General features: G+C 53.4%; 1 protein-coding gene and 1 long non-coding RNA gene across 2 annotated transcripts in view; one reads left to right on the top strand and one right to left on the bottom strand.

Annotated features, from left to right (window-relative positions):
• Positions 1-10,172, top strand: part of Fbxw8 (F-box and WD repeat domain containing 8) — a 91,321-nt gene extending 81,149 nt beyond the window's left edge. Inside the window, exons 9-11 of the mRNA XM_028765468.1 lie at positions 5,891-6,064; positions 7,761-7,871; positions 8,275-10,172. Coding sequence (XP_028621301.1) covers positions 5,891-6,064; positions 7,761-7,871; positions 8,275-8,419 — 430 coding nt within the window. The 3' untranslated portion in view covers positions 8,420-10,172. The remainder of the gene's footprint in view (positions 1-5,890; positions 6,065-7,760; positions 7,872-8,274) is intronic.
• LOC114619629 lies at positions 3,482-10,053 on the bottom strand. Its single transcript, XR_003711198.1, has 3 exons — positions 9,676-10,053; positions 8,871-8,941; positions 3,482-3,952 (listed from the first exon to the last, which is right to left on the bottom strand). It is a non-coding gene; the product is annotated as an uncharacterized LOC114619629 (long non-coding RNA).
• Positions 10,173-10,961: the final 789 nt, after the last annotated feature.

Here is a 10,961-nt window from a genome sequence, read left to right as displayed (position 1 = left end):
GGGGTGTTCTCACTGCTGTCAGTGTACTCTAAAGCACGGGGTGTTCTCACTGCTGACACTGTACTCTGCAGCACAGGGTGTTCTCACTGCTGACAGTGTACTTTAAAGCATAGGCTTTAAATTCTGGTCCAGTGTGATTCATCTGATTTCCTTTCATTGCTTGTGCTAACATTTATTTATAAGAAATGGTTTTTCTAATCCAGGGTTATTGATTTGTTTTCTTGACTTTTATAATTTAATCTCTTAATATTTGAAATGGATGACCTACCTGACAGGCAGTTTGGGTCCAGTGTGAGGTGAGTCTAGCTTTGTCCCGTTGTTGACAAGATTGTTTTGTCTGTCCTTGTATGGCTGACCATAACAATGGAGTGTGTTCCCGTTCCTGGTCTGTCTGTTGATCAGTCTTCCCCGGCTGGCCTGGGCTTCCTGCCTTGTTTGGTTAGGGTGTACTGGATAGCTACCGTCCAGAGCCAGCCTTGCTGTGTTCTCGCTGTGGATGGAGGGTTGGGAATGAGAGTCAACACCTGGAGGTCTCAGGACAGCAGACTGTACAGTGAGGCTCTCTGTGAGAGCAGGCTGGAGAGGTGGCCCAGCTGTTCAGAGCAGGCACTACCCTTTCAGAGGCCCTCAGCCTGATTCTCAGCAGCCACATCAGGCTCTCACAACTGCCTGGAACTCATCTCAGGGGACCAGATGCCCCGCTCTGGCCTCTTCAGGCACCTGCACTTGCACGTGCACATAATGCACACAGACATACAATCAAAATAAAATCTTAAAAAGAACAAGACAAAAATGTGCAACATAGAATGCAAACTGTCTGTGATGATTTTAAATTTAATATTTTTAACTGTATTGTGTGTATGCATGATGACGGGGTGCATGGCCACAGTGTGCATTTGGGGTCTGAGGACAACCACGGAGTTGGCTCTCTCCTTCCACCGTTACCAACTTTCTAGAGACGAAACTCAGGTCACTAGGCTGCTGCAGGCATTGCCCTTGCTTGCTGAGCCTCATGTGTGGACTTAAAATGCAAACTACAAGCTTAAAGCTTTCCTGCTTCTAGCTCTGCGACTTTGGCTACCAGCAGTGCTGTCCTGGGCAGTGTCCCAGGCTGGCTTTTCATGAGCCACAGAGTTTGGGCTTTAGTAGAGTCTCTGAGCAGTCAGGTGCTAAGGGCTTCAGGATGACCCCCCAGGGATGGCTGCTTAGCACAGAGCATGCTAAGCTTAGCCCGGCTGGACAGAGTGGACATCTGTAAACTATCTGTAACGTCCGCCTGCACACACAAGGGGTTCGTGTTTTGGTTGCTATGAACTTGAACCTTCCTGGGAGGCTGTCGGTGCTGTGTGGGTGAGGTGTGAACTCTGCACATACACCTGTGTGCAGCCTCCTCCACAGCTCAGGTACAGCATGGTCAGACGGAAGTGCACGCTAACCCCTTAAAAATAGCAGTTTTCCCAACTGATGTAGTCATAATTTTACATTTCCGTACATTTACCTTTAGTTCCTGGATAGAAATGCAGCCATGTGTAGATTCTTCCTGAAGAACAGCCAACCCAGAGTCTGAACCCTGCCAACTTTGCCTCCACAGTCTGCCTTGTTATCATGCAGGACTGTTGAGTCCAAACCAATAGGAAGCACGCCCCAAGGTGTGACCCCCCAATTAAAGAGTCTTCTCGCTTCCTTCCAGCCCAGCACACAGAAAGTTGTGGTGTGCTCATGTGTGCTGCCTGCTGCCAGGGCGCGTGCAGGGCGCGAACATTACACTCACTCCATCTGCAAGTGTTATAATGAGTTATTCAAAGCTCTTCGCACAGGACCGACCGGAGCGTGCCTCCCTCTCCGTTCCAGCACGTTTTCCTGCCCATCAGATGGATGCTCCTCTGCTGGAGTCTTTGGAAGGTTCTGGTGTCTTTTGTTTTAATTGGCGGGCTAAAGCTGCCTCCTGTGGTTCGGTTTTCATTAGCAAGGGCTGCAGAGAGGCAGTGTTGGGGCTGTCCTCCAAGCCCTTCCATGGATAGTAAACATAGGACAATTACAGCTTTCAGACCAATTCTTTTCTTTCAGCAGGCAAAGTGGTGATACTCACTAGATGAGGATTCACAGTTTCTACCATTGGCCCCTTCTTGTCCCTGGAATTGGTGGGCTTGGCATGTGTCTCTGCCCATTTTCTGGGCTACCTGTCTCCCAGTGTGGAGTGTGTGGTTTGGGTGCTGAGGCTGCCGGCTCTGCCAGAGCTGCTGCAGTGTGGTTGGTACTGCACTGTCAGATGATCTGGGCCGATACCTGCTTCTTCTGTGAATGTGATGGTTTGAATGGACAGGACACTGCAGCATGTGCAGTTCTGTCTGAAACAAGCCAGATGTCTCAAAACTGGGTTCCACTGTGTGGGCCGGTTTCTGAGTCCTTAGCAGACCTGAGCCGCGGTGTCTCTGTGTGTGTTGTCTTGTTTGGCGCCGTCGAACTGCTGTAAACACAGCAGAGGGACAGACAGCAAGCTCTGAACTGTGGACCACAGGAGCTTGCCCTAGACTCTTAACAGCCACACAGTGCGCACTCATAGAGGGAGGGGCCCTGGTAGTTCTCATGAACTAGCATGTGTGGGGAAGTGCTCCACCCTTTCTGCTCCCTCCCCCTACCTATGGAGGCCTGAAGCCAGGCAGTTGTGTGTGTCACTGGAGTGAGGCTAGGAGTGAGTCTACAGTCCCATCTTGCTGTGTGACCTCCGTTCTGCACCCCAGGACTGTGGTCGTCTGTTGTTCTGTTGTTGGTGTGCTTTTACAGCAGGCAGTCTTATAACCAGGCTGATCTTGAGCTTTTGTTGATGTAGCCTCATAGCCAAGAACGACCTTGAACTCTTGGCCCTCCTGCCTTCATCTCCCTGGTGCTGGACCCCGGCTTCCATAGTTCCACATTACACCTACTTCATAGTGCCCATGAGACCAGACACGGTCTGAAACAAATCGGCTGGGTGCGGCTGGATGCATACCAGGGCGAAGCCAACGTCCTCTGAGGCCTCACTTTTAAACAGCATGGTAGAACTTTGAGTAAAGTAAACACCTCTCTTAGGGCTCTGGCTACATTCCCTCCCGAGGAACCGCCGGTAGCATTGACCTTGTGAACTGTGCTCTGCACCCAGAAGCCAGTGCGGCGGCCTCTGTGCAGCCTTGTGACGGCCGCCTGTCCCCACATAGACCTGCCCACTTCCAAGGCCTCACCGCTGACCCTGCTCCGTGATCAGTGTCACAGCTGAGCAGCTCCTGTCCTGTGGTTGCCTGAACAACCACCCCATTCGGTCATTCACATTCATGCTCTTTAATGGTGCCTCTAATTTCCCTGTCAGCCTAACGATCATTCCTGAACTGGTGATTCCTTCTCCCTCAGGCTGCAGAACACTTCCTGTGTGCTCCCATTTTTAAAATGGTATTCTGCAGTATGTGTTTTATTCTGACCAGTGTTCTCTAGCACTAACCCAGGGCGGCACCCGGACCTCCTTTCAGTGTGATGCCCCTGCCCTCCACGCCCCACCCCCCTTGCTGCTGTCCACACTGGCATCCTTCTTGCCTTCTCATGAAGTTCATGTTGAGGGTCGGTGTCTTCAGTCTGGGAGATGGATGGCTGTTTATGAGCAGGAGTTGAGGTGTTCATGGCGCCTCACTGCCCCTGCCCTGGGAATTGAGGGCCACAGCCACCCAGCTCTGAGTCTAAACGATTTACAGTCCTGCAGGGCAGGGGGATAGTGGTGTGTGATAGATGGCTGCCCAGGCCTCTGACACAGAGGCTCTGTGGCTGTCTGGTGCTGCTGATGCAGCCCTATGGCTGACAGCCTGACTACAGCAGGCAGGCAGGCAAGCTCCGAGTTTCCCTTAGCGTATGAGTCACTGAAGGTATGGTTGGTCCGTCAGGGTGGGAGTCATGGTAGCTGGCGTGTGAGGCTGTGATCGCACTGCATCTGCAGTCAGGAGAAAGGGGTGCATGCTGGAGCCGGACTCCTCTTACCCACTTGAGAAACACCCAGCAGCAGCGCCTTCTAAGCCATCCCAGCCTGGGCCTCACACTGGAGGGCTCGAGCCGAGTCCCTGCAGAGGGTTTGTGTGTGCAGTAGTCATGCACCTCGCCACAGGCCAGAGTCTGAGGAGCGTCACAGCGTTTGCTTTTATATTGCCCTGTAGGGTAACGGGGTGTGCTGTGCCAAGGCATTCCCGTGTGGGGTCCTCACTGTAACCTGGAGGGGCCTGTTAGGAAGGAACTGCTGCAGACTCACTGTCATCATCTAACGTACTTGTGGGCTTTTCTTTATTTGAAACAAGGTCTTGCTATGTAGCATAGGCTAGCCTCAAACTCTCAGCAGTCCCCATGCTTCAGCTTTCTGAGTGACCCAGAAAGCTCCCCTTGTTAGGCAGGAGCTCTACCACCACACTATATCACAGACACGTTTATTTGACACAGAATGTGATTAAAGCTGTTGAGGGGGACCTGGAACTTGCCATCCTCCTGCTTCAGCCTCTCAGATACCTGGTATTATATGTAACTTGCTCCAAGTTGAGAAAACAGCATACACTGACTGCTATCATAAAACTAAAAACCCATTTGAGGTCAGATGGTACCTAGGTAGATCAGCAGAGGGCATCTGGATCCCAGGAGCTGCAGTTCCAATATTCGTGGTCTGCCTCATGTGGGTACTGGAACCGAACTCGGATCCTTTCCAAGAGCAATCCACGTTTCTAACTGCAGATCCACCTCTCCATCCCTTTGATGTTTCTTACGATTAGTGGTCGTCTATACAGACAGGAGCTGGTGGGGCTCCTCAGTTAAGAGCACAGGCCCAGATCAAACCCCCAGCACCCACACGGCAGCTCACAACTCTAACTCCAGGTCCTGAGGATCTGATAGCCTCCCCTGTTTTTTTTTGCAGACAAACATAATTTTAAATGTAATTGTTGATTTGGACATATTAATATTGACAAATTGCTGTTTCTCTTAAATCTGGTATCCTTTTTGATCACAGTGGGCAGAAGCAGTGCTGACAGTGCCTGGCTGTTGGGAGGAATCCTGTTAGACCCAGGGGCTTGCTTCAGCCCCATGGAGCTGATTGCAGTTCTCTTCTGTACAGTGTGTGAAAGCTTGACTAGTCTCCAGGGGGCTTCCTCTGGTCCTGCTGTCTGCCTGATGGTAACAACCTACCTTTCTTGGGGCATGGCGGCAGGGCTGCTCCTGAGATGCTGCCCATGCCTGGTACTTACTCTGTGCAGGGACTGACTGTTGGTTCTTATTGTTTAAGCTGTTTAGTTTGTCTGTGTTTTCCTAAAAAGTTACTTATCAAAGTTTTGAATTGTGGAAATTGAACTAAAAAAAAAAAAAAATGAAAAACCCTCAAACAAAAAAACTGGGCATATCTAGAGACTCAGGGAAGAAATGGAGTTATAAAATTCATAAAACAGCCTGTCTGTAAAAAGGAAGTTAGCTCTCCATAGCATTGGCTCCTGCTCCCCAAGGGCAAGTTTACCAAACTTTTGGTAACATTTGCTCTGTAATCCAACTCTTGTGGCTCAGAACTACAACACCCATCCTTGTGCCTGATGCCTACACACTAACAAGCTAGTTCCCATGATGCGCTCAGGGCCTGGCGGGTGAGTAAGGCGTAATCTCCAGGTTAAAGTCATCCCAGGCCCTGGAAGCAGCTTGCGTGGAGGTGGAGTCTGGGACAGCACATGCTGGCTTCTGCCTCGCCTGACTTTTTGGCAGATTTGTTTCTGATCACAAGACAAGGCTGCTCTGTATTCCAGGTGACTCCCCATGGGAGACTCCCACCAGAGCGCTCTAGGAACTGTGGTACTGGTACTTGCAGGCCTCCTCAGTTACCCCTCTTCTCCTGGTGCTCTTCTTCCAGAGTACGAATCCATGACCTCCGCAGCGATAAGATCGCCCTGTCACTGTCTGCCCACCAGCTGGGCGTGTCCGCAGTCCAGATGGATGACTGGAAGATCATCAGTGGAGGCGAGGAGGGGCTGGTGTCTGTGTGGGATTACCGCATGAACCAGAAGCTGTGGGAGGTGCACTCCAGGTAAGCTGGTTCCTGCATAGACTGTGGTTCCCAGGCTGCCTGCACCCTCACTGCGCAGGAAGTGACCTTCAGGAAGGTCACTGCACCTTCCCGAGAGCACTTTATGCAGGAGAGGTGACCTAGGCTTGGGAAGACACCAATCCAGAGACCTGAGCTCCTCTGTCCTCCAGTGACACACAGCCCTCATTGAGCATCCTGGCCTCTTAGATATAGGGAACTTCACAGCTGTGGTGCAGGTACCGTGTGAATCCCGTCATCTTAGTTACCAGGAAGAGGCCTGCTTGAGGAGACTAATTTCCAGTGTGCATGTGCCAGACGCAGTGTGTCCAAGTGTGGCTCCTGCCTCCCTTCAGTATGAAGAAGGGCACTTGGGGTGTGAGTTGCATGAGCCTCAGCTAAGGGGAGCTCACCTCAGCTCGAGCAGGAGTGTTGAGAGGAGAATCCTGTTCTGGGCACAGGCCAGGGCCTTCTAGGACTGGAGCCCTACGGTGAAATTGTTTGTGTGAGTCTGCCTGGAGTTCCCAGCTGGCTCCTATGCCTTCAGTGGCAGAGCCTGCCCGGAGTCCTCTAGCTGAACACTGGCTCCTCCATAACAAGAGGGTGTGACGCTGTAACTGCCCGGCTGGAGAACATAACATAGACAGAGCCCTTTCCCCAGATACACAACCAAGACAGCTCTGCCTTCGTTTAAGTGCAGGGTCTGTAGCTTCACAAACACTCCCAAAGGTGCGAAGTAAAGTCGCTTTGGTTTTTTTTTTTTTTTTTTTTGGCCTGCAGGGTGGTGAATTCTTTGGCTAGCAGCTTTATCAGATCAGAACCCCTGGTCTTACCACACTACCTCTGGCCTTGCCCTTCTCCAACTTCACCGGTGATACACCATGGTGCCACCAGGTGGTGCCAAAAGGCAGTTCAAAAGTCCCACATTGCAAACAGCATTTGCCTGAACTTCAGGAAAGCCAGCACTTGTAGTTGGTTCTCTGTGGGTCCAGGACAGCACCAGCCTTTCTGGGCCTCTGCAATGCTCACACCTTCTCACCACCCAGGGGAAACCAGGGAAGTGAGGTCCCTGCTCTTCAGCCCAGGGCACTCCTGCTAAGGCCTTCTCTCTGTAGGCACCCTGGGCCTGTCCCAAGCTCCGTCTAATGCAGCTGCTGCCTGACCACCAGCCTGCCTTCCCTCACCAGCCACCTCTCCTTCATGTCCTTTTGCCAAAAGGCTTGTTCTTGCTACAGGCCTCCTCCTCCTTCCTAGTGGCCTCAGCTAGCCCCACTTGGTGTGCTGTGGTATTCTTCTTCCTGGCTGAGGGGGGCTCCTTACTCCCACTGGTTTGGAGCCTTCCAGGTACAGGGGCTGTCAGCGGTAGCCATCACTCGGGACTGAGGCCTCACCCCGAGGATAAGAACTCGCCCATGTGGCTTGTGGGGTCTCTGGGCCCTGTTGTAGGTTTGTCTCAGTTGAATATTCTTATGTACCAAATACACCAGCTTGTTGAAGCAGTCAGCTGGGACGTGAGGAGGTTAGAAGTGTGTTTGTAAAAATGGCATGGTGCCAGAGAAGGAGGCCTTGCTCCCGCCTGCTCTGGGAGCTGCCAACGCTTGGGCCAGTTCCTTCTCCATAGTGGAAAGTGCCTAGAGGGCTCTGCTGCATACAGCCGGGGAAGGCTGCTCCTGCCTCACAGTGCTCTCCCCTCCCGCAGGCACCCTGTGCGCTACATCTCCTTCAATAGCCACAGCCTGATCACCGCCAACGTGCCCTACGAGAAGGTGCTTCGGAACTCCGACCTCGACAACTTCGCCTGTCACAGGAGGTCAGTGCGGGCTGGGCACACATCTGAGTGAGCCGGGGCTCCGTGCTTCCTGCTCAGCCTGGTCATGTCATCCTCTCCGGGGACCAGCTGTAGCAGGAGCACACACCGAGTGTCTGTCTGTCTGCAGTGTTGTGCATGCAGTGTTGTGCAGCTGCTCCTGCCGTTAGGGACAGCAGAGACACAATGTCAGTTGACAGGCAGACTCTCTGTGCTGAGGTCCCTTCAGATGCTTCTTCATAAACACTGTCTTTTGGGGCTCCCTACTCCCCTCAGCCCTGGGGTCTGCATATCTGACAGACTATGGCCTCAGAGCACGTGATCACACTGGAGAGCCAGCCTAGACTCTGCATCTGTCTCTTCCACAGCAGCCTTGGTAACTGGTGCTTTTCTCTGCTTCCTCTAGACATCGCGGCCTGATCCATGCCTATGAATTTGCTGTGGACCAGCTGGCCTTTCAGAGTCCCCTTCCTATCTGCCGCTTACCCCGTAACACCACGGCTGGATACAGCTATGACATCGCACTGTCTTTCCCCCATGACAATATTTAGAGTGTCACCTCATGTAGACGGAAAGGGCGGTTTTACAAATCTTAGAGCTGGAACAAGGCTCTGCAGCACATAGTGGACATCTGGGGACAGTGCTCTGCGTGCCTGTGGTCACACAGCCCTGTTGCCCTGTGCAGCCCCTGTACAGACCCCGGAGTCCATTGCTGCTTTCCTCCTTTTCCTCCTCCTCCTCCTCCTTAGGGCTGTGGTAGGACTGGCTGATGACTCAGTTAACCTTTTCAGGGGTGGCCCCTCCCCCTCAGCCTGTGGCAGCAGTGACACCCTCCCTCGTTCTACAGGCCAGGGCCATGTGGCCTTCACTCCCACTGGCCTGTCTCCTGGGTGTGGTGCTGAGGGCCTCACAGATGCAGGCAAGCGTTCAGCCTCCAGCCTGCTTCCCCAGCTCACGGTGGGCTTCTGACCCCACTGTTCATAATTATAGAGCCGCCCTTACCTGTGTAAGGAGTGTTCTGCCTCGCTTGCTCTGTCCTGTACATGTGCTGTGAAGGAGACAGCCATCCTTCCCTGCAGAGGGAAAGGGCCATTCCACAGGGATGGGATTGGGTTAGTTTCCGAGCCTGGCTGGTGGCATTTCTTCCCTCAGCAGCTGCAGTGCACTTGACAAACACTGCAGCCGCCATAGCTCACCCACTCTGGCTTCAGAGTGTCACGGGCAATCCACACACAGTGGCCAGGAGACCCAGTCAGAGCTCTCCAAAATCCCCACAGACCAGGCACCTAACACGCCTGGACAAAGGCCACCAGGTCTCAGGAGGCAGAGTCCCTCTCCCAGCGAATACCAGCTAAAAAACAAATGGGCTAAAAAACTCTACATTGGGTCTGCAGAGAGCAGAAAGGGGGTTGAGGTGGAGCTTCATGAGGTGGAACCCAAGTTGGAAACAACGGTGCAGGAGGGCCTGAGAGGGTGTGCAGCCTCAGAGGGAAGGGGCTCTCAGAGGGAAGGGGTGACAGCCCTCACCTGGAGCACTGCCTAGAGCCAGAGCTCACTATGCCTCATGGCCTGCTCTTGTGGCCAGTACTGGGATGAAGTAGTCTGAGGCCTCACATCCGTGCTTGGCAAGTGCTGCCACTGAGTCACACTTCCAACCAATGTGTAGTTTTGTGGCATGATCTCAGACTACGACATTGAGGCCTCAGACATCCACAGTCCACTGCACCGGACACAGAGCCAGCTGAGGCTGTGGCCTCTCCCTAGCAGAACCCTTCCGCAGCACTTGAGAGTGCCCAGGACAGCTCACCTCCTTCTTTCTGAGCTGCGCCCCCTGCTGGCCTGGTCTTGCTACATCTTCACTTCCCAGTCCTGGAGCTGTCCACTGGAGAAACTTGTCAGGGAAATTGGTTGTGCAGTCAGCTCCCTTCTGGGCTTCACAGCCATGGAAGGCAGGCCACTGAAGAGCTTTAAGAGCAGATGCAGAGGTGACTAGAGTAGTTTCAAGCATACATGCCCTCCTAGGCCCCAGCTCCTGCCCCTGTTAGAAAAAGCTCCCGAGCTGGTCTGCGGTCAGCCTCCTGGAAGATGCCCCTCCCGCACGGAGCATCAGCTCTGTCCACACTGGCTCCTCAGGTTGCTGCCACTGCACCTGCTCACAGGTGGGGGACAGGCGGTCTCCGTTAGCTCCCTGTGCTGCCTCTGCCAGGACACGCCCCTGGGAGCCAGAGGTGGCCACACATCTGCAGCTTGCCTTTTGCCTTAAGCAACCACGTCTGTTCTTATTATTAAAGGTTCTGGACTTACGGCCTTGTTTGCTGCTCCTGGACGTCTCCTCCACCACCTGCAGCCCCGGTGTATCCCACAGCTCGGGTGCAGGGTAACATGACGTGCATACAGACTGCACTGTCGCTCTGTGCGGGTGGCATGTTTCTCAAGCTCAGACAGCGTTCCCATGGGAACATTCTCTAGGGTCCTGTGTGGTTTTCAGCTGAGCAACAGAATTACCAACGTTCCCCAGCAGGGCCACTTTGAGTTCTTCCTAAATGGGGAAGCCAGCAGCCAAGGACAAAGCACTTGGTACCCATCCTCTATGAGGGTAGCATGCCCCAGTCCACTTGTTACAGGGCAACACCACAAGCTAGTTGCTTGGAGTTCAGAACAGTCTCCCCTGGTGAGGGGTTTCAGGTGATGACTGCCCCATGACAGTGGCTCAGATGGAGACACCACTACCCATGAGCTCTTGCTTGAAGCAGCAGATGGCACAGGCCGTGGCATTGTGGCCACGCAGCCAAGGCAGATGGTTACCTGGCTACTGCGGCAGGCCTGCGGCGACTTGGCCACCACTGCCCATGTGTGAGGTAGCAGAGCCCCTCCTGGGCAGCAGCCTGCGCCCAGCCTCCAATGCTGCCTACTGCTGTGCACTAGGGAACTTCTCCCTGGAACAGGAGAGCAGCTCCAGCATGTGCCCAGCTGAGCCTCTACTGTGGCAGCTGCCCTTCCCAGGACAAACGTGCTGCCTCTCACACTTTCCCTAAGGACAACCCTCTCCCTTGCTGGCTTGGCATCACTGTGTTGCCACCCTGCCCTAGCCAG

Source organism: Grammomys surdaster, unplaced genomic scaffold, assembly GCF_004785775.1.
Source record: "Grammomys surdaster isolate TR1022 unplaced genomic scaffold, NIH_TR_1.0 164, whole genome shotgun sequence".
Taxonomy (NCBI): Eukaryota; Metazoa; Chordata; class Mammalia; order Rodentia; family Muridae; genus Grammomys; species Grammomys surdaster.
The sequence above is the reverse complement of the archived record's forward strand: the minus strand, read 5'-3'. Positions and strand labels throughout refer to the sequence as shown.